At 36.0% G+C, this 22,878-nt stretch overlaps 1 protein-coding gene across 3 annotated transcripts in view; it reads left to right on the forward strand.

Moving 5' to 3' along the window:
* The window catches only part of AKAP6 (A-kinase anchoring protein 6), a 271,062-nt gene that overhangs the window by 72,139 nt on the left and 176,045 nt on the right, over nucleotides 1-22,878 (forward strand). For all 3 annotated transcript variants that reach the window (XM_090141307.1, XM_090141308.1, XM_090141309.1), the window contains 2 exons: nucleotides 15,969-16,220; nucleotides 20,165-21,937. In XM_090141307.1, the coding sequence (XP_089997433.1) occupies nucleotides 15,969-16,220; nucleotides 20,165-21,937 (2,025 nt within the window). The remainder of the gene's footprint in view (nucleotides 1-15,968; nucleotides 16,221-20,164; nucleotides 21,938-22,878) is intronic.

Raw genomic sequence — 22,878 nt, forward strand, 5'->3', positions numbered from 1 at the left:
TTTTTCCTGTAAGATATATTATATCTGAACTGAACTAAAATTATTTGTAACTGCAACTGAAATGATTTACCACTGGAAGAATATGACATAATTATGATATTTAATAATCTTAAAATAATTTTGAGCTATGCATTTTTAAAATGTGAAAGCTTTATATAACATTTTTCTAAATGACTTGAGCAAAACCAGGCAGATTCTCCAGTGGATTAGTCCAAGATTATTCAGGGATATAGTCTTTGAGAACAGAGTTAGCTGCTGTGGCTAAACGTGGAAATATTTCTTTAGGCAAGTTTTCTGTTCTATGCTCTGAAGTATTTTATTCCTATAGAATTCAATGTGTTTACATATTCAGGAATTTATCTGAAATGGGAAGTGCATTTATTTTAAGGCAGATGGTTTTTTTATTCCTAGGTTTTAAAAATGAGATTTTTTTTCATTAACTTCCGTTATCAGTTGTTGGTAGCTGAGACTATCCTGCATTAGCAATGTAATGCTTTTGTGATGTTTTCAAATATATGTTTTATGATAATGTGTAAAAAATATCTTACAAACCTATTTTTTTTTGGGGGGGGGAGGGGGGGCGGAGAGGGGGGAATGTGTGTCTGCAATGATAATGATCCTGTCCTTAAAATCACCAGTTCTGGTGACTGCAGTACTCCCTTAAGCACAGATCACATTGAAGGCATATGACCAATTGCTTTATTCTACAACTCCATGTGTACAATCTTGTCATTTTTTTGTAGACTCTGTCTGATATCTACACTTTATTTTAAATGTTGATATCTGGGATAATAGTTACCTTTTATTCCTAATTATTTTCATTGTCATCTCACATTTGTATATAGCTCAGTATGCATAGGGTATTTTAAAATGAAGACAAAATAAGTTCTTTATTTTTCCATTTCTCTCAATATTCTTCATTCTCAAAAGTACTTTTTTGCCTAGGAGGGTTTTATTCAAAGGAGCAGTATGTAGAAAATACTAAATGATTTGTGAAGGAACTTTTTTGTTTGTATTTACAATCTCCTTTAAAAGAAACCTCTTTCTTTTGTAGCGATTCTGCTTGTGGTGCTTTTAGAAAAGCTTGTCTTTTTGTGTATGGAAACAAGCTGGCTCTTTGAGCTGTAATGTGGGACAGTTGGAGGGTTGTGCTGTGACGGCATCTGAGAGGTTAGAGCTGCCACTATTGGAAGAATGAGGATGGGTGGGAACAAGAAAGATGATCCACGAACAAAAAGGAGGAAAGAAGGGGGAGAGGAATGAGCATGAACAACGAATGAGGGTGTGGAGCGATGACTGAGCCTTTTGACATGACTTTGAAATAGTTAGACAGCCAGGGAATTTAGAAGGAATTCAGAGCAAATGGCAGGGGGAGCCAAGGCACTGTACAGAAGAGGGAGCCCTCTTCAAGATAACTAAAAGAGAAGCTAAAAGACAGAGACCAGCTGTAGTAAGTTGAGCTCTGGAGTGTTTTTCTTCTCCCATTCATAACATACTAGATAATTGTTACAAATATTAGCATTACAAAAGTAACAGTCTCTATTTTGTAAATGATGAATCACTTTAGGAGGGAAGTCATGACTTCCTATTAATACATTTGTTCCAAGCAGATGATCTACCAGATCCTAAAATAAATTTTAACTTCCTAATATTAACCCAGAAAACAGTTCCATTTAATCTAAAGCAAAAACTGAAGTTAGCTGGGGGGCAGATATTTACTTTTACTCTGAGAATCAGAGGCTTTCTCCTCTGAGATCAGCTCTAGGGGGTTACCAAGTGACCAATATTGTACTGGATTCCTTCCTGTCAAAATGCCATAAACATTCTGCTGGAACTTAGGTCACTGCTCAAAATAACCTTGCTAATTGCAAGTCTACAAGTGTTGGCTGAAATTTCAGTTAGCTGCCATACAGCAGATCTGGATGCTGAGAAATCACGACTGTAGCTCTGAACGTGCAGGGGAAGAACTGACAGGCCTAAACTTGATCTGCACAGTCACTCAGGTACAGGCAGCAGATTATTTGCTATGTTTCATGCAAAACAAAAGCTGTTGACTTTGCTTGAAGATGGATTGAGTGACATATAATCTATGGCTTACTTCGCTGTCTTTTAAATGGACTCTTAGTTTCTGAATTACTGGTTGAATGTAATTCCTTTAGCTGAGGAAAAGAAATGGGACAATCATTTTCTTTGCGAAGCTGATACCTGAACTCTCCACCCAGTACAAATGAGGTAAGACAGCACTGAAGTGAAAAACTTTACAAAACGTTGAAAATATTATCTAAAGCCATAAACTATCAGTTTATAATTTTTTATCAGTAAAGGCATTATTTTTTTCTCTTGAATCCACTGGCTTTCAGCTTCTAAAAAAGAATTGCATGACTAGTATGCTTTTGGTTTGGAATAAGAACTTTCATTTCCTTTGTGCCGTAATCTAACTGTGGATGTAGATTTCTGAATATTGAGAAAAGTTTGTTCAGTTTCTTTCAGTCTTTGTACTAGATAATGTAAAGTTCCTGCAATTACAATCTTTTGTTTAAAAAAACTGTCATTCACTTCTGAAGGGAAAAGGATATTTGTTGTGTTTAAACAGTTCAGTGTCACGTGTCCCATGTTTCGAGGGGAAGATTATAACTTTTTTGAGTAGGTGAAACTGAATGCTCAGTCTTCTATTCCCCGAGACGTTACTCAGCTAACTTTTATAGGTCACAGTATAATTAGAAATAGACATTGTAGGGTTATAATTACGTTACTTCATGAAAACTTTGACCTATATTGTGATATGTTCAGTAAAGGCTTAGGAAACCAACAGGCTGAAAAAAAACCTAATAATAGGTAATACGGTGATTTTATTGCTTTATCAAAATTTTACAATCTTCATTTGGAACTAATTCACAGGAAAGTTGAATGTGGCATATGGACAGTGGCCAGTGAGGAATACTCTTTTTTTTTTTTTTTTAAGTGCAGTTGCATTGCATTTAGAAAACTGTTTCAAAAATATTCTGAGATGTAATTTTCCAAAGGCCCGTTGGTTTATTTTTTCTCAGCTCTTAAAGTTGCATGTGTGCCATATCTGGAGGAATACACCCAGACTGCTCAAAACATCTGTTCCTTTTGAAAAAAAATCATTCTTTTGAAATTGTATCTACAGGAAAAGTTCAAGTATGTTTGCTTAGTGGTTTTCTTCAAAGATTTGCATTGGGCTAAGAGAATATTTTGACTTTCCTGAAGCAGAAGTTGGCACTGGATGGGAAATTGTTGACTGACACATAGTTTGTGTAAGGTGCCAGAAAACTGAGGAATCAGTCATAGGTTATGGCAACTGCTTATTACATCTGCTTTTTGGATAGAAATTTCCCATCATATTTTTAAAGGTTCTTAGTTCTGCTGTTCAGCTGCCCATACATCAGTTGCCAATTGCTCTTTGCTAACTAAGTGTGTTACAACCTTCAACTCTATAATGGCAATCCATGTCATCGTGTTCTCCAAAATTCTGCTTAGTTATATGTGAAGTGTCCTAGCTGCTTTTTACATCAGTATTATTGCCCTGTTTCTTATCTTCTGAATGCTGTTTCAGGGGTTTGAATCCTTTCTGCTCCATGCAATGACTAGAAAGGTCTTTGTGTTCTTCTATGGCTCACTCTATATAAACTGTTTAGTTTGGGTCAAGAGTATGATTTCAAATTAAAACTGATGGTTTTCTCTATTAAGCTCTCTCATGTTTGTGCTGGAGAACAGTCTCACTGTGTGCAAGCTGCTTGTTCCTGCTTACAGTTATTGAAATTATTAAGGACTTTTCTTGTCCTTTCTTTCCTCAGTCATTTCATCTTCATTCATGATTTATTTCTTGTTTTCTGTATTAATACTTTCTCGTTTCATCTGAGTTGATACTTTGTGAGCAGTTTTCACATTTAATGTATGATTGCCTTGAATCAGTTAGACATAGTTGGCATAGCATTTCATTTCCTGTGTCGCCAGTACTGATAAATGAAACTTAATTATGAATTAATATTTTTGCTGCTTTTCCTTTGTTTTTACGTAATGATGTTTTTTTTCTAAGAAAAATCAGAAAGTTGACATTAACTGATAAAAACTGAGATTTCATTAACAATTTCTATAAATTCAAGCACAATATACATTTAGGAAAGATTTTAAAATTATTTTGATCCTCCTGATCCCATTTGACATTGTAAAAATAATACTAATAAAAAAATAAACAACAGTGTTACATTTTAGAAATTCTTCAAGTGAGCTTCAAGAGAAGGTATCGATCATGTTTTGGGAAAGAATTATTACAGTGAGCAATTTTGTCATTCTTACAATTCATGCTTCAGTCTTGGAAAGACTGTTCTGTTCATTAAGAACTGTGGTCTCTCTCAGAACTTAGCTAAGAGGGCTAAAGAGTATATAGATTTTAGAATGCCTTGTTCAAAATTAATTAATAGCAGCAGTTAAGAGTGGTCATAATGTTCTACAAGCATTATTGTTTGGTTAAAATATTTATGGAGTGAAGGATATTGAATTAAAGGCAGTGCTGGACTTTTAACAAAGGGCTTGGAGAGGAAACATATTAGGTTTGACAGACTTGCTTTTATATTATTGTACTGTTTCAAGATTTTCTTAGCTGACTAACTTTCCTTTTGGCTTTCTGCAACTCATTTTTCTCACAAGTCTCTTGATGAAATGTTGAAAAGCCTCTCTGAAAAGATCTCAATGGTTAAGAGTGTAATCAAAAGAATTTTAAGAAATACCAACACTTCTTCCTCTTGGCAGTTATTATTGCAGGATCAGCTGAAATCTTACCGTAACTTATCAAGAAAGAAAAACAGCTGTGGTTTTTGCTTTTTCTATGGTTCAATGGTATTGCTGTTTTGGTAGAAAACGACCCATGGAGAAATAAATTTTACATTTGAAGTGTGTTGAAAATATAAAAGCTACAGAATCCCCTGGGAATGTAGGTTTTCATGATGGAAGCGTGTTGTTTGTTGCTTGTTACCAGTTCCTGACCAGATTTCATGCTTTTGTGTTCAAGGATGCTGAAAGTGTTTTCTTTCCATGAGTATTATATACCGCTAGTGTCTTTAGCCTGCTGGACTTTGTACCTCATTATCCACGGGTGTCTTACATAATCCATACAAGATCTGGAATGTTATTTCAGCTACCTGTGCTAGGCAGAGTGAGATAGGCCTTAGCTAGAATGCTAGCTCAAGTATGACACCCTGAGGGTAGAATTATGGAATTTCCAGGGTTATACCCAGTCTGGCAGCAGTATGGCTACTTTTATCATAGAGGGCTTTGGACAAAGCTAGGTATCTGCAGAACTGTTCTGGTAGTTCTGAGAGGAAGAGGGAAGTAAGAACACTTGTATGGCACCATGGGGCCTAGCAAGAAAGCAGGAGGGATTTGTTTGCCAAACTCTAAAAGCCTCAAAGCCACATTATTATGTCATTGTTTTTCTTCCATTTCAGTCATTCTGATTCTAGAAAATGGGAAGTTGACAGATAACTACAGGAAAAGCTCTTGGTAGTTCTAACAGAAATAAGACCTAAACGTAACCTAGGATTTAGTATGTGGTGAATGATATTTATTTCTTTATCTAGTTGGCTTGGATAATGGTAATATCCCATCTTTTAATTAATTGAAATTGAAGGTCATCCAGAGGAATAAAAATAACTGAACACTAAAACTGATAAAATTTGTTCATCTGAAGTTATTACGTACTAATTTTCTTGTTTCAATTTTATTTGAAACCAAACATTAAATATTTCATTTTGTAAATGAGCCAAAAGTGGGGAGAGAGACATTTCCCTCCTTCTCATCAGGAACAATTCCAATTAATTCTTACCTTTATTTCTTCTCTGTATGTACTGCAGGCTGCTGTAATCTTGAGGTCTTTGCTATTTCTTTGTGAATCCGATTCGAGAAAGACAGAAGATTTGAGGTAGTATAAATTCAGGATTCAGTGAGGCTAAATTAATGATGATTAGTTTTGGAGGAAATGTAACTGTGTACAACCAAGTCAAATAAATTTGCATTTGAAGCTTGAAAAAATGTAAGTTCATTAACTTCCACACAGACTAGTTCAGCTTTTGAAATTCAAAGAGCTAGTTACAGGCTGACTGGTCGACAGGCTTTCTTTTTCTCATTGCTCCTTCATGGAGGTAGGAGTTACACTCATCACTGAAAGCTACAGTCTAGACAAAGACAATTTATAACTTATCTTTGTATAGCTAGAAAACAAAATGGAATGACACACAAAGAAATGAATGGTCGATAAAACTGTTCTTTGTCAGCATAATAGTTTGTCTCAGCCACAACCACAGGTCATGCTGACTTGCGTGCTCAAAGATGTGAATGACACTGACTGTGAAGCGGTTTATGAATCAAGGATGTTATCCTGGATAGCAATATGTAATAAAAATATTTGCCTATTTATGTGCTTGTTTGTGTGTATGTATAAATGAATAAGTATTTAAATAAATATTGCTCATTCACTTCTCCTTTCAAGGCACTTCAGTCCTACTCTGTTAAGCACAAGAGTTTTTTTCTTAAGCAGCATCAACAGCTTAACAACCATTAGGCCTGGTGCTTTACAATGGAAAGTTCTCTTATAAAGCTGAAATTGGTGCTTTTAAGAAAATTATCCTGCTGGAAGCACAAGCTGACTTTCATAATTACTGGATTAGAATAGTCTATGTACCAGTTTAGCACAGACTCTACAGTCTTGTATCGCATTTCTAAATTATAGTTACAGTGCATTCTAAATACTTCTGGCAATAATATTTTTTCCAGTTTTAAAGTGCTTACTTCTTAAATAGTATTAAAATATTAGCCACTAGTACTCTGAATCTTACGAACAGTCCAAACAAACATCTGTTTTAATGATACTGAATTTTAGGTTTCTTAGGACTGATTTATTTGGAAGTACATTCTTCCTTGTGTCTATTAAATACAACAGGTTTGTTTGTTTGTTTTCAATTATGTTAGAAATATTTGTGGTTAAGGTACTGCAGATAGGGTATAAAATTAGTTTTGATCATTTGATGTTTAGACAGTATTCCACTATTAAGATCTAACAAAAAAATCAAGGTCATTATGGATTATTTTATTTGAAAAGAAGATACCATACACATTTCTTTAAATCGGAATCTAAGAAAGATCCACTTATGGGATGGAAGTGACATTTGGAAATCAACTGAATCAGACAGGACAAACTACTAGACAGTGTATTTTAATTATTTTTATACGCAAAGTCTCAAATGTTTCAATACTTCCCTAAAGTTGGTTAAAGCAGATTTGGAAGGTCCGCATATAAATATATGTAATGATTCTGCAACTCCAAGTTTCCAGTTTAGTCTCCACTATATTCCTTTTTAAAAACACCTGTTCTTTGTCTCAGTCTTCACTGGCAACCAGGATTCTCACATCCCTGAACCTGTATCTCTAGGTGGAAACTGGGGGAGCAAACTGCACCCCGCTGTAAGGGAGGAGGAAATCTGAGACCTATTCATGAGACTGAATGGACTGTACAAGTCCATGGGGCCAGATAACGTGCATCCCAGAGCCATAAGGCAGCTGGTTGATGTGGTTGCTGAGCTGCTCTCCATCATATTTGAAAAGTCATGGCTGTCACACAAAAAGTCCCTGGGGACTGGAAAAGGGAAAACATCACTTCCATTTACAATAAAGGGAGGAAAGAGGACTCAGCGACCTACGTGGATGAGCCTCACCTCTGTGCCTGGAAGAACAGTTCCTCCTAGAAGACATGTTAAGGCACGTGAGGGACAAGTGGATGATCCAAGACAGCTAGTGTGGCTTCACCAAAAGAAAGTCATGCCTGACCAATCTGATGGCCTTCTATGATACAGTAACAGCACTGATGGAGAAAGGGAAGGCAATTAATAGCTTTGTCTTGGATTTTTGCAAGACCTTAGGCATGGTCCCCCATCCTTATCTCTAAATTAAGGAGATACAGATTTAAAGGGCAGACTATTTGGTGGATAAGGAATTGGTTGGAATGTCACAGCCAGTTGTGGTCGATGGCTCTATATCCAGGTGGAGGCCAGTAACAAGTGATTTCCCCAGGGATTTATCTTGGGTGTGGTTAACTCTTTAACATCTTTATTAATGACATAGATGATGGATCAAGTGCACCCTCAACAAGTTTACTGATGACACCCACCTGAGCGATACTTTTGATACAGCAGAAATAAGGGACACCATCCAGATGGACCTTGATAAACTCAAAAGGTGGGCCTGTGTAAACTAAATGAGGTCCCCCTCTATTTTGTCCCTGTGAGGCACACGATTCTCACCATCTTTTATCAAATTCTGCTGTAGCCACCACGCCTTAATCAGAGAATAAATGAGGTTAGCATCCTTTGACTGTAGCAAGTCAAAATGTTTTGATTAACATTTTTCCCTTGTGCTCTGCATGTCTGTACAGAAGGATGGATTTTCTTTGTCCTGTGTGAACTTGCAGATCCTTTTATTTATTTTGATGTGTCATATATCTCAGTTGTTTATTGGTGCTGTTTATGTGTAGTTACACTTTGATATTTGGAATTTAATTCTTCTGTCTTTCACCAAGAAATGTTTCTCTTTTGTCTAAAATAAGAATTTCTCTTAGGAGTTTAACTCCAGTAAAGGTACCAATTAAGTTTAGTATCTCCTAGCTCTAAACTGGAAATATTTTAAAAGAATGGCATCAGATTGTTTTATACGAACAATAGAAGGAGATTTTTATCAGTAAATAGAGCTCAAAAAACAAATATTTTACGGCCCTGCAGAAGGCCTGGAGAATTCTAGAAATTGTCTTGTTCCATTTTAAAAATGGCAAGAATATCCCAGAAGTGGCTTGCTCAGATTTATTTATGTGTCACTCTTTCAGTAGTTTTCATTTTACAGTTGCAAACTTCTCTTCTTGTTCTCCAGTTCCGTTACACCCAGGCCTTATTGCCATAAATGTTTTGGACATCAGCTATCTGAAGTTTGCTGGGTGGACTGGATAATCCATTCTGTTTAAGAATCTGGACTGTGGTGAATGCTGTGACCAGAAAGTCTTTTAAAACCAGAGCTTAACAAGTGAAATAAACATTTAAAAGCAGTTTATCTTCTCTGAAGCCACCCTTTTTAGCAGTAAAGGTAGAGGCTAGCCTAGGCTTTTATGCCACTGCAGCTGGTCCTGGAAGTTGGCTGGAATATCTTTCAGCAGCAACTGTGCTTCCTCTGGACAATAGAATCCTTTTCCTTCTTTACAGTATGCTTTATCCTTTGGCCCCAGCAGTGGCTCACGTGGCAGCACAAATGCAAGCTGCTGGTATCCTAAGACTGGAGCTTTGCGATTAGCTTTTCAGGTGACATTACATAAGGAGCCTGAAATGCTTAGTGAGTGACATCGTTTCTTCCTTTCTTCTGGCCTTTTTCCTTGCAAACTGAATGTCCAAATAAAATATATCATACATGCTACTAGTAAGTTATTACAGAGCAGCTCCATATCTTTCACATTCCCAGACAAACCATTACTACAACAGCTCTGTCAAAGAATCAAGGATTTGACATCTATTTCACATTATTCTGAAGTACAGGGATATAAGAATGTTAGTCACTGAATCCTGAGATGACAGATTGCAGTAAGGACATGCCTAATGGCCTGATCATTGGACTGGACAATTATTTTGAAATTTTTTTTTAGTATCATGTACTTGAGTATCATGCAGCTAGACTCTAGTAAGACTTGATAATTTATGTTGAACTCTGTTTAAAAACAGTGTACTGTAAGGGAAAAAAAGAAATCAAGATATTGTACAGGGAAAACACACCAGTCAAATTAATAATTTTGCCATATTCCAACAAGTTTCTGAGAGTTTTAGAAAAAGGTAAAATGCAGACTACTTGATGAAATTTTGAAGTCTCACAATAAAGATATTAAGCTGAAATAACAGACAAACAAGAAAGAGAACGATGTTCAGAAAAGACTGGCAAACCAAGAAAGTTAAGCTCAGTAGTATGAAAGCTGTGAGTGGAGAAATGTACTTTGAGAACCAGTGTGTTCCTAAGTTGCTGCTGTAAGCAAAAGCTAGGGTCAGTGACCTTGGAACCTCCTGTTAGCTGTTCTGCTGCTGTGCTTTGCAGCAGTAAATTGCTTTCATTTCCCCTAGTCCTTGGATGCCACAATGACACTAGTTACAATACTTCAGCAATTCAACTCTTTACTGACTTAGAACTTGTAGTAAGTCTAGAGCTTTCCAAGGCAGTTGATTTTGCTTGGTCAAACTGGGTTTTTTATGCATGGCTATTTTCTTTGATTAAAGAATATACTTAAAAACATCTGCATCCAGACCAAGTAGTGTTTACTGTTAAAGTTTCACTAAACCAAATTAGAAGAAAATAAATTTATCCTTATTATAACACTGCTTGGAGATAGAGGCAAGTAGAGGTGAAAAACTACTCTTTGTGAAGTCAAAGCACATTTTAAAGGCAAAACATTGTACTGAAAGCTATAAATCTTTATTTGTTTATTAATAAAAATCCTTTTGTTTTCTTTATGTAAGCATATAAGGGCATGCAGAGTGAGTTTAATTCATAATTTGCAAGTATGTTTCAAAAATGATTGACAGAGTCACATTTTTTTTTTCCTAAAAGATGGCAATCAATCACAACTTTGTCTTTTGAGCAATTAGAATACACTTAAAAGGAAAGACCAAATGGATAGATGTTTTCCTAAAACATAGTTTTTGTTTTGCATGTACAGTAGTTGTAAGACTAATGGCAACCTGTTTTTCATATTGAGGTTTTACTGTGAGATCAAAGAAGAGGAATCTGGTGTACAGCTTCTCTGTTACTGATATTAACTCTGAAGTAACGTATTGCAACCTTTCATCTTTCAGTAGTTCCACATACATTGTAGCAGAATTTCTCGAGGAGCAGATAAAAGCATATATATTTTTACAGTTAGCATCAAAGCTTAGGTTTCATAGGCTCTGGAGGGTTTGTTTATGCACTTTTTCTTTGTCTACTGCAATGTTTGCAGTTCAGGCTATTTTAGTTGATGCGAAGGGTTATGAGCTGGCTGATGGATTTGGCAGCTGTGAATTACAGGATCAGCTGCCTGAGAGACTGAGTGAAGTGGGCAGTTGGTAGCCAAGTGGATACAGCCCCTCTGGCCTAAGGAATTCCACAGCCCATGTACAGGATATTTCATGAAGGATAACAGAACTTTTACCTTAACACAAGTAGGAACTAATTTAAAAATAAAAGTGTGCAGTGAATGGTTTGAGATAAATGATTGCAAAAAAGATGCTTTGGAAATGATATTCTGTAAAATTCAGGCTCTAACAGCTCTTGATGTTAAATTATACGATATAAAATGGATAAGAATTTCTATACTTTCATTTGTAGTTTGTATATTATTGAATTTGACCTAAGATAAATGCCAGCAGATAAACACTGTTTTTTTTTTTTTTACTTCTTATAGTAATATGAGTTATTTTATCTTCTTACTACTTATGGTATTAATACCTTGCACTCATTGCAGCATTTGGATACTCTCTAATGATATTGCTGTTTCTTTGGTTATAAATACAAACTGTAGTAACGACACATAACAATGTTCTACTTTTTTTTTTTTTTTTTTTTTTTTTTTGGCTCTATCTAATACTAAGTCAAATACTAAGTCACATACAAGGAGTTAGGAAGAATGATGACAAAGAGGCCACGTTTTAACAGGCTCTTTTAACAGCCTTAGAAAGATCAGGGATTTATAAGAAAAATGCTATCACTTGTGTACTGTGAGGGTTGTGGTAGAATGAGAACACCACCATCTTCAGATGCAGACTTGTGCAGCTGACTTGGGTGTAAGCTGTGTAAAAAGCTGAAGAATATTTTGCCATGCAAAAAATGGTGGCAGGGTATCATCACTGCAAAACTGTACTAAAAACATCTAAAAAAATGTCTTGAGACAAAAAATGAATAGTATGGTCTAATAGTTTTATACCGGTTGCTTGAGACAAAGAACTGTCAGTAAGTCCAGATTTGTGGTCACTTTTACTGTTGTCTTCTAACTTCCTGTTTCCTTTTCTCAATTGTGATGGCTTTAAAGCACTGTCTCACCTCCGCAGTTTTTGTAAGTTGCAGTGGGTCACTGCTCAATTTTTTTTTTTTTTTTTTTTTATTTTTTATTTTTTTTACCATGAGTACCCCCACTGTTCAAAAGTGCCACAGTTGAAGACAGGACGTGAATAAACTGGAAATATCCTGACTCCAGCAGTTTTATCAGGAAAGACAATTGACTTTGAATTCTCTTGAAAGTGAATAACTTATTTCTGCCCTTAACATTAGATCTCTGGTGCTGTTTCCGTGATGTATTTGAATTGCATTAATTATTAAAAAAATATTGAATTTGTAGCTGTGGTAGAGGTAATGATTTCATTTTGCTGAATTATCTATAAATCTAAATATCATATACAGTAGTAAGAAAATGTTATACTAGATAATATATCTGGATTCAAGATTGTATTGCAAGAGGTTATTTTGTACCAGGCAAGCATAAAGAAAAGATAAGTAAAGAGGTTGCAGTCTTACTGACACTCTACTGCAAAGGACTAAGTAGCTGTAATGTGTATGACAAAAGCCATCATTTTTCCTTGCTGAAGTGCTGGCATTAGTCTTAGGCAGCTATTTCTCTTCCATTGCTGAGCCTTTGCCTTCCATCATCATATGACAGTTACAAAACAAGGAAAGCAGATACCAACAGGGATCTAATTTCTTTTTCCAAATTTAATATAAGATGTAGTCTCTCTAAACTCAGTTCTTATCCATTTTATCAAGGAACCAACCCTCTGGTGAAATGAAATGCAGCTCATGTGAAAACAGCCACAAAATCAAGTGAAAATGAAAAGGCATAAGTGCTGTGTGATGCAGGGAGATGATATTATGGCTCTCATGGTTCTTGTCCAGAAATAGCCAGTAGACTGGTGTATGGCCATGAACCATGTGTTCAAGATCTGGCACATCAGAGGCTGACGATCAAACCATGAGCTGTCACACGGGGTTTGTGTGTGTTCAGTAAGCCTGTTGCATTGATGCTACCTGCCTGTAAGCTTCCAGTAAATCAAACTGCTCTTGCTACCCTTCAGACTTGGATGGTGTGTGCAAGAGGACCACACAGCAAATATGAAAAAAGGTCAGTGCAACCTGGACATATTGTGCATGCATTGTAGTCTTTTGTCCAGGACTTCTGGACACTGAATATTTGGATCTATTAATAGCAGACTTAAGTTCCTTTAAATCTATGCCTGGCCCAACTGTAAATTGAATCAAACTTCCTTACCTTTTCAATCAGATTTTCATCTAATAAGAGGTGGAAAAAACAAACAAACAAACAAAACCAATAAAAATGAATTTAGCAAAGTCAAGAGAAAAAAAAAAAGCCACAAAAATACAGCTGTAGAAAATGCCTGATGTCAACATATTAATCAGTAAAGTTAAAAGTCATTTATAAGTTATTTATGTTTATGTGACCTTTACTTGTATGTTGCATAGGTTGGCCTTAAGGCCTCTCCATGTTGCTGGACCTGTCATGAATGGTTAATTATCTTGTTGGTGCATGAAGCATTTGGCTGCTGTAATGCCCTTAACTCTAAAGTGCTTCAGAGCTTTAATTGTTGAGGAAAATGTGCAATTTATAACAAGCCTTGTAAAAGTTAATAGAATATGTCCTTGAATATGGACTACTTTCAAACCTTCAGTGGTGCTGTGATTTGCATTTTAGGAGAAACTTTGCTGTGTTGCTGTGGTAAGTTTGTCTACGTCAGAAACTTTAGATGCTTTGGGAGATAGAGTAACAGTAACTCCAGAGAAAACTTAATTGAGGTTCTGTACTCTGCTGATATGCTGTAATATCTAGATTCATTACTCAGTGTTTTCATATATTGACAATTTCTCCTTGTCAAAGCTCTCTTTTGAGAATCTTCTTGGCAGTTTAATTCAGCAGGTGAGTATGTGCTTGAGAATCTAGAAAATAGTGAAAACTTATTTTGCACTTTGGCACATAATTAAGCTCATCCAGCTGGTACAAAATATTTTTGTACGGATTGTGTCTAATATATAAAGTTACATTACTGGACAGTGTACTGTTACTGAGAATGGAAATTAAACTACTTTATGGCCGGAAGGAAGGAGACATGAACAGCACTAGAGAAGTGAATGCAAATTGTCTGATTTGCTTAAAATATTTTTCAAAATATTTGCAACAACATAGTAATACAGCTATATTTTCCAGTAAAATTTCTATTGTGGTTTAGCTGTGGTTTATTGTGGTTTAGCTGTGCCTTTATGCCCAGAGAATGGGTTTAGTGCAGTAATCTGGTAACACTTGAGCCAGTTAACTGTTCTGGAAGTGTGTGAACATTTGAAGCTCTGAACACATGCAGCCCTGAGCATTGCCAGGTGAGGCCATGTGTTTTCTGTTTGAAAGTATACATGCTAGGAGATTGCCTTTTTCTGAAGGCAGACCTAAACTCTGCTCATTGAAACTCCGATGTTTTTGTGCTCACCTCTGGCATTTCTGGGAGCTACTCCTGCAAAGAGACTTGATTTAGCTGTCAGGACTTTATAAAAACATGTTACTGCTTCTAGTACTCAACCAAAGCAGTTTATTTAAGGCTAATATTCCATCTCTTGTACTAAATGTATTTCTTAATATTATCTTGAGATTTAACTTAGGTTTAATTTGTAATGTACATACAGATACACATTCAATAATTTGGCTTTACTTTCAGACTAAAGTTGTGAAAACAGATAAAAAGTACTGTGCTGCATTGCTAATTTAGAAGGAATCAGCTTTATTGAATATCTTGTTATTCTACTGCTGTGAAAAACCACAAGTACTGTCAGAAACACAAGCTTTTATTATAATTGTTTGATGGGATTGTTTTGATAGAAAGCAAATTTGAAATGAATCAAAATTATGTTGCTTATTCTCATTTTTATTAGTGTTATGTATTTTTATACTGCCACTTACTGGCTTGTGGTGCTATTTTTTTAGTATTTTAATTGCATTTCTTTACTTGTTTATAACATGTTTTTTTAGACACAGCTTTCAAGCTGAATTGTTTTAAAGCAGCATTATTCACTCAGTAGTTTTTGTCTAAGTATTCCTTAAAGTCTTGTGCTAGATAATTTTTTCCTTTCACAAAGAAAATCAGACGCCGATCAGAAAGACCTTACTCTGTTTGCAATATAGTTCAGAAATCTGGAACACTGTTAAATTTGGAGGATACAGTTCCATCAGAGTCTTTATTTTATAACTTGGTAACTTACATTTTCTTTACTGCTTTCTCAACACAACTGTTTGCAGCTTCTCTTCCACTCATCTTCTGTTTGATTTGGTTTCAGAACAAGACTATGCAAAAATTAGCGACTTCTCATTGCAGCAGTCAGCAATGGATCTCAGAAATAGCTTATCCACATTGAAGTCATTCCAGACTTTTGCCCTACTTGGCTATCAAGGCTTGGTTTAAAGGGAAATACTGTCCAAAAGAATTTTCTTGATGATGGGACAGATCGTATAGTCTGCATTTTAACTGGAGGGGAAAAAAAATAAAAGGATAAAGAGAGACATTCATTGTGGCAATATTATAACTTTCGTTCCTATTTCTGTCTTCTAGGATGTCAGTTTACAGTGTTAGTTTTCTGCTTCTGATTCATGTAATCTTGTTATGCCATCTTTCCTTACTGTACGCTGGGCTTACTGAGCATTCCTGCCAAACAAGACAGCTGCTGGTTCAGTTGCTGTAGCGTTGCCATAAATAAATAAATAAATAGAGCACCCTAGATGTATTCATTACGTTATCTTTCCTCTCTGAAATAAGCTAATCTGCAATTAATAAAATGTAGTTGACAAGTAGATCTGATCCATGGATGGACTTTGACTGTAGCTTAATACCTACTTTATTTTTCCATTACAGGATATTTGTGAAGATATATCCGATCATGTTGAACAAATTCATGCTCTACTAGAGACTGAGTTTTCGCTGAAGCTTCTCTCATACTCTGTCAATGTGATAGTCGATATCCATACAGTACAACTACTCTGGCACCAGCTCCGTGTTTCTGTTCTGGTTCTGAGAGAGCGCATTCTACAGGGGCTACAAGACGCCAATGGAAACTACACCAGACAGACCGATATTCTGCAAGCATTTTCTGAAGAGACAAAGGAGGTATAGTAACTAAATTAAGCATTTTTGATAATTTTATCTGTATTTGAAGAAGCTTGTATCTGTTGCACATGTTAAATTGCTAGGTTGACAAAAGCTCAGTATACAGACATTTATTGCTCCATCAATCCGTTCCAGTGTTTGACCACTCTTTCAGAGAAGAAGTATTTCCTAATGTTCAACCTAAATCTCCCCTGGCGCAACTTGAGGTTGTTCCCTCCAGTCCTTTTGCTAATAATGTCGGAGAGGAGGCTGACTCCCTCCTTGCCACAACCCCCCGCTGCTCAAACAAGGTTACTTAGAGTAAATTGCATGAGATCAACTCCAGGCAGATTTTGAATATCTGCAAAGAAGGAGACTCCACAGCATCTGAGGGCAGTCTGTTCCAGTGCTCTGTGCTCTCAGCCTGCTGGTGATGCTCTTCTAATGCAGCCCAGGATATCACTGGCCTTCTTGGCCACAAGGGCACACTGATGGCTCATGATCGACTTGGTGTCCAGCTGGACCCATAGGTCCTTTTCTACAGAGATACTTTCCAGTAGGTCAGCCCCAAAGCTGTACTGGTGCAGGACCCTGAACTTGCCTTTGTCGAACTTCATGAGATTCTTCTTCACCCAACTCTCCAGCTGCTCAGATTTATCTGAAAGTCAGCACAGCATTCTGAAAAATATCAGCAAACCCTATTTTCATATGAGCAGCAAACTTGCTGAGGGTGCACTCTGTCCCTTTATCCAGGTAACCGACAATTGAGATGCACAAGACTGTACTCAATACTGACCGCTGGGGGGGCATCACTGTCTGGATTCTGCGACCTATATTACAGAGGAAGTCAAAAGCCCCGTAAAGATGTCCTTAATTTCAGATCTCTGAAGTTTAAAGAGAATGTGCATACCTTTCTGCTCCCTTTCGAGTTTTTATGTCTTTGCTACAACAAAGTGGGTGGCCCTGAAATCAATATTCAGACATGTCCAGGCCCACCTTCCACACCCCCTCTTCCTGATATATGTGCATCTGATGCTTCAGATTTAGTTTCTCCTTTGCTGTTGATGGTAAATCTTCTCTGGCAAGTATGAAAGAAACCGATGCTTGTCTGAAAATCCAGAGTGGTGACTTAGGGTGAAATCTTTATTTTTTGGCTCGAGTGTGGTGATTTCAAGACCTAAGAAAAGAGCTGATTCAGAAACTAAGAAACAGAAAATTTCCCACGTGGCTCTTATTACAACTCCTATTAAAAATGTCCTTCCAAAAAAGGGAGGACTGACTGGAGAGGGATGGATTAGTTTCTTTCTTTCTTTCTTTCTTTTTTTTTTTTTCCAGATTGGCTTGCTTGATAATAATAATAAATAATAATAATAATAAAAAGCAGTATATCCTATCGTGATTTTTTAATTTCTCCCAGGTAAAGCATAAACAGCATTTGGTAAAATTAATGGTTGGCAATAGCAGGAAAAAATATCAATGTTAAGTTTCTGTTCTAATGCTTGAATAAATTCCCAGAAATTGCTCTGTAGATTTTAATCTTTTTATTCTATCTATTCAAACTTTACATCAAATATAATGTTAGTGCCTTTATTTGACTGAAGAAAATAAATAAAAGATAATAAAAGGTAACATAGAGAAAATGGTGTCTGGTCTCACCTACAACCCTGGATCCTTTCCCAGACAGGTCTATGTTGTGTGACTACAAAATGACTCACAGTGTAAGGAGTGTATCTTTCAGGGTTTTCGGGCGTATGTGGATAGTGAAACTGCTTGGGAAAACCAAAAAAAACTTTAAATGAGCAGATAACCCTTCCTTACAGAAACATTTTCTTAATTCAGTTCTTGAGGAATATGAACAAGGAATTAAAGTTTATTTTTTATTGTTTATAAAGTTTATTTTTTTATATTTTGTGTTAAAGGTTCAAGAGCATATATATGTACATATACCCACATCCTGTAGCTTAGCTGGCAGAAAGTGGCAGAAAGTATTTAGAAGTGATTGCAGGCACAATATACTAGTCTAGATGGAAACTTAATCTGAGCCAGCAGATCAAATGTTTTCTGTAGTGCATGAACCTGTCATTTCACCAAATGTTTGGCTTGATCCTTAAGTCAGCCATCTTCTTTGTAAATGTGAGAGTGGCTCAGGCTGCCAGTGTTAACTGAGGAACTCCATGGAACTGGTGTACCAAGTTTTCTTTTGTGCTCTATGAGACAATTCCATCTTGGTAAATTGCATCACTGCTTCTGTAACTCTCATAGTGTTCAGACAATTTTCTGGGCAGGGAACAGTCCTACTGGGCTCTATTTATAGCATTTTGGAAAGCATACAGCACAGTCTGTATTGGCTTGCTTAGCAACACAACTAATTAGCTGGGAAGACAGTAACTGTACTTTTGGCTATCTTGGTGCCAGCCAGAAGAGATACATGGGAGTTCATGCTTTGAGAAATAATGGAAATAGAATAAAAATCAATGGGGCAAGCTGCTATGATGGAGATGCCAAATTGAGAAAATATTTTTTTAAATAAGAACTTTAGAAAATTAATATTTTGAAAGACATTTTCCCCTTTAGGAACTACCCAGGGATAGCTAAGGAGGAAAGAAAAATCAGTTCAGTCCAGTCTGAGTTCTTCTTAGCTGAAGCTAATCTGTGAGTTGTATTTCACAATTGATAAAAATAGGATGTATGAAAAGGGCCAGTGCAAGTCCATCATAATATACAGTGAATTTGAATGTTCTCAAACAGTTGGAAAAATCACAGTAAAAAAACCTTGCTAATTAATTTAACTTATTTGAAAGAGTAAAAAAAAATGCAGAATTGTACTGGATCAAATATAAATACAAGAAGGTTTTGGAAATACAGCCTACAGAGATTTACAGGAAATATTACTATGTGGAAATGAATTTTTTGAAGTAAGTTATTCATCTTGGTAGCTGTATTAATATTTTCCTGAAATAAAAACAATAATAAAACTATTATAATACTGGCATTAAATAATGCTCATCTGAAGCACACGTTTAAATGGCTGCCTGGGAAATGACCAAGCAAAATGGTCTAATGAACGTGATTGTAAATTTTATTAAGATTCATAAACACTTTTTTAAAGAGACAAATGGAGCTCATTACTCAGGAGAAATGAAGGCCTCTTTTGCCTTTGGGAAGGGGTTTGATTTATATATGGCCTTACAGCTTCTAATATTTTCCAGAGATTAGAGGAAAAATGCAGCTGTACTACTAATCCTTGTTTAATCATTATTTTCCTTAATAAATGCAACTCCAAAATGGAAATTCAACAGTTTTATAGAAACTTCCCTTTTTAATTCCAGATTATTGATGATGCACAGTTTGTGGCATAGGTTCTACATCTGGATATAATATCCTAAATAAAAAATATTTTCAAAGTCCAGGATTTCAGTTGAATATTTTTCTAATCTATCTTTTCCACAAATAACATTTTTAGTAAGAGGAATTTTTTGTATGTTACTTTGACTAACATAAGTTTGGTGGGTGTAAGTACAGAGCTCAAACATGTTTATAGAAGATTGCAAACTATAGCCTTCTTTATTGAGGCTCTTCTGGTTCAGACCATAATCCAAGCAGCTTATTGTGAGATTGTGGGGGTAACTGCACCTTCTCTAGGTAAAACTTTGCCTTAAAAATATCTATTATGTAGACATGTAGAACAAACCAGGGAAAAAAGACCAGCATACAGATTTATCCACCTAGAATTAGAACCTAAAACATGAATTTCTGTCTTTTGTGATGTTTTTAAATAGTGGTTGTAACCACTTGACCTAAAGTTTTGTTTTATTTTTCTTAGATCAACTTTTCAGTTTCTTGCTTGTTCAGTGATTAGTGCTTTACTAGATCTTAGGCAGTGAAGCATTAAGCTGATATTTAATTATCTGGTGTGTAACATGAAATTGAACTTCTAAAAGGCACCATTTCTTCATCTATTTCAGGATCGACTTGACTCTTTAACTGAAGTTGATGATTCTGGACAGCTAACGATCAAATGTTCTCAAAATTACTTGTCATTGGATTGTGGTATTACTGCATTTGAACTATCTGACTACAGTCCAAGTGAAGATTTGCTTGGTGCTCTAGACGATATGACCTCCAGCCAAGGTAAAACAAAATCATTTGAATCCTGGAACTACAGTGAGATGGATAAGGACTTTCCAGGACTTATCAGAAGTGTGGGTTTACTTGCAGTAGCAACAGATTCTGTTGCTCCTCAGTGTAATGAAGCATTAAATGAGAAAAAACATTTACCTCTTGCATCAGAAGATGGAGATGAAAGCAAGGACAGGAAAGGACTACATGAGCTTTCACAATCTCCTGCTAATTCTCCTGTTTCTAAAGGACCTTGCTCTGAAAATGGCATCTCATCAACTGAGAACAAAACAGTTTCTGCACAAAAGAAACCAGAATACAATCTTTCACAACTCAGTGATGAAAAAATCAAACACCCTCACTGTGAAAACTCAAATCCTAAGAGATCCATAAGAGACTGCTTTAACTATAATGAAGATTCCCCCACACAGCCTACTTTGCCAAAAAGAGGTCTGTTTCTGAAAGATGACATATTTAAAGACTACATGGAAACCAATGACTTTAAAAGGCCAATCTCTCAGATAGTAAAGAATGAAATGAGTAGAAGTACACCCTCACTGTTAGATCCACCAGACAGGTCCAAACTTTGCCTGGCTTTACAGTCAACCTATAGTAGTTCATCTGCTGTTAGCCAGTCTTATGATTGCTTAAATAAAATAGGCGATAGTAATCTTGAATACACAATAAATAATCACTTTAAGAACAGTCCTGTGAGTCTAGGAAAACCTGCTTACTATACCTGCAAAGAAAAATCAAAGCACAAGAAGTCTCATGACATTCCAGAGAAAGTGAAAGCTGGCAGAACATCTGTACGTATGTGTAAAACAGCTCCACCAATAGAAGTAAAAAAAAGAGGACGTTCTCTACAAAATGGAATTACTTCTCATAACTCTCAATGTCTAGAGGGTGCAGAAACTGATTCTATTTCTGCATCATCAGATGCTTGCAATCAGGGAGACCTAAATGGACAATCACAAGGTAAAACTGAGCCTTTTAGTTCACCATGTAGCCAAAAGAGTGCTTCCTCAGCTAGTTCTGAACATATCAACTCATCACCTCTTTTACCAAGAAGAAAGAAAAATAAAAGTTTATCCTCATCACCAAGTTATACTCATACAAACAGTAAAGATGGTGAGGTCTGGTATGGTTCTGATGAATATTTAGCACTTCCTTCACATCTCAAACAGACTGAAGTATTAGCTTTAAAACTAGAAAATTTGACAAAGCTGCTGCCTCAAAGGCCCAGAAGAGAAGCTATTCAAAATATTGATGACTGGGAGTTGTCAGAAATGAACTCAGATTCGGAAATGTATCCTACATACCAGGTAAAAAAACACAAAAAAATGGGTAGAATTTCACCAAGCTCTTCAAGTGATATAGTATCTTCCTTGGGTGACAGTATTGAATCTGGGCCTCTCAGTGATATTCTCTCTGATGAAGATCTTTCTATGCCTGTGTCTGGCATTAAAAAATATACTGAAGGAAAGTTGGAAAGGACAGCTGCCACTCAGTGCACTGAGAATGAAACCTCTGCCTCAAATAAATCAGCTTTAATTCGTCAACTCATGCAAGATATACAACATCAAGAGAATTATGAAACCATATGGGAAAAAATTGAGGTAAGGTCATAATCCTGTGGTTTTGTGCTGTGTTTTTAATAAGCCTGTACATAGAGGTGGAGCTGGGAGTAAGGGAAAATCTGCTTTGTTTTCCGTTTAATGATGAAAAATAGCGTCTACTGACCAATAGAAGTAGACAACAGTAATGATCATTGCGTTTATAGCTGGCTGCTGTTAACCTTAATTATACAGAATTTGATTATTTTACTTACACCAGTGCCTTTAAACTTGGCAAAACATACTCTGCAAAGATAGCAGAGCTTATCTGGCAAGATTATGTGCATAATAGGTTATTTTTGGAAGCATTTGAAAATCATCATTTTAGTGAAATGATGCTTTGTAGTCCCCACTTCATACTGCCTCTTTTCTTTAACAACAACAACAACAAAATTGCTTTAGTCCAAGAATGTGGGGATAATTTTCTTGACTCCTGTCACATCATGTATATTGACTTCATTTCATTTCAATCAGTTCTCTTTTTTTGCAATGATATTCCTCCCACTGTTGGTAGAACTAAGCATAACAGCTTTTAGTTTAACTTAACTTGAGTTGAGATAGGATTTTTTTTTTTTTTTTGGCTTCTTGCATCACTTCTGAAGTACCTATTCTTCAGAAAGGGAAAAAGGTTGCAGTTGACGCTATTATTTATTTTATGTTAATGTTATTATTTTGTTGTTGTTACTCTGTCTTCTGTTTATAGAACTAAAAAATGATTAGTTTTTTAAAATGAGCTTTAAAACTGAGATAATTCCTGCCTCGGTGATGCCTTGCTGAGCAACTTTAATTTGACATAAGTAATAGAAAAAATAGAAAATTCCTCCGTTATGTGAGGTTGTGAAAAATTGCAAACAAAATCTTCCTAAAAAATACCATACCTGTGTTGAAACAGAGTCCTTTCTTTTTGCCAGATCTCCTGTTTCATAATTCCCCAAGCTGAATAG

The sequence above is a fragment of the Phasianus colchicus genome, chromosome 5 (genome assembly GCF_987193195.1).
Source record: "Phasianus colchicus chromosome 5, bPhaCol1.hap1.1, whole genome shotgun sequence".
Taxonomy (NCBI): Eukaryota; Metazoa; Chordata; class Aves; order Galliformes; family Phasianidae; genus Phasianus; species Phasianus colchicus.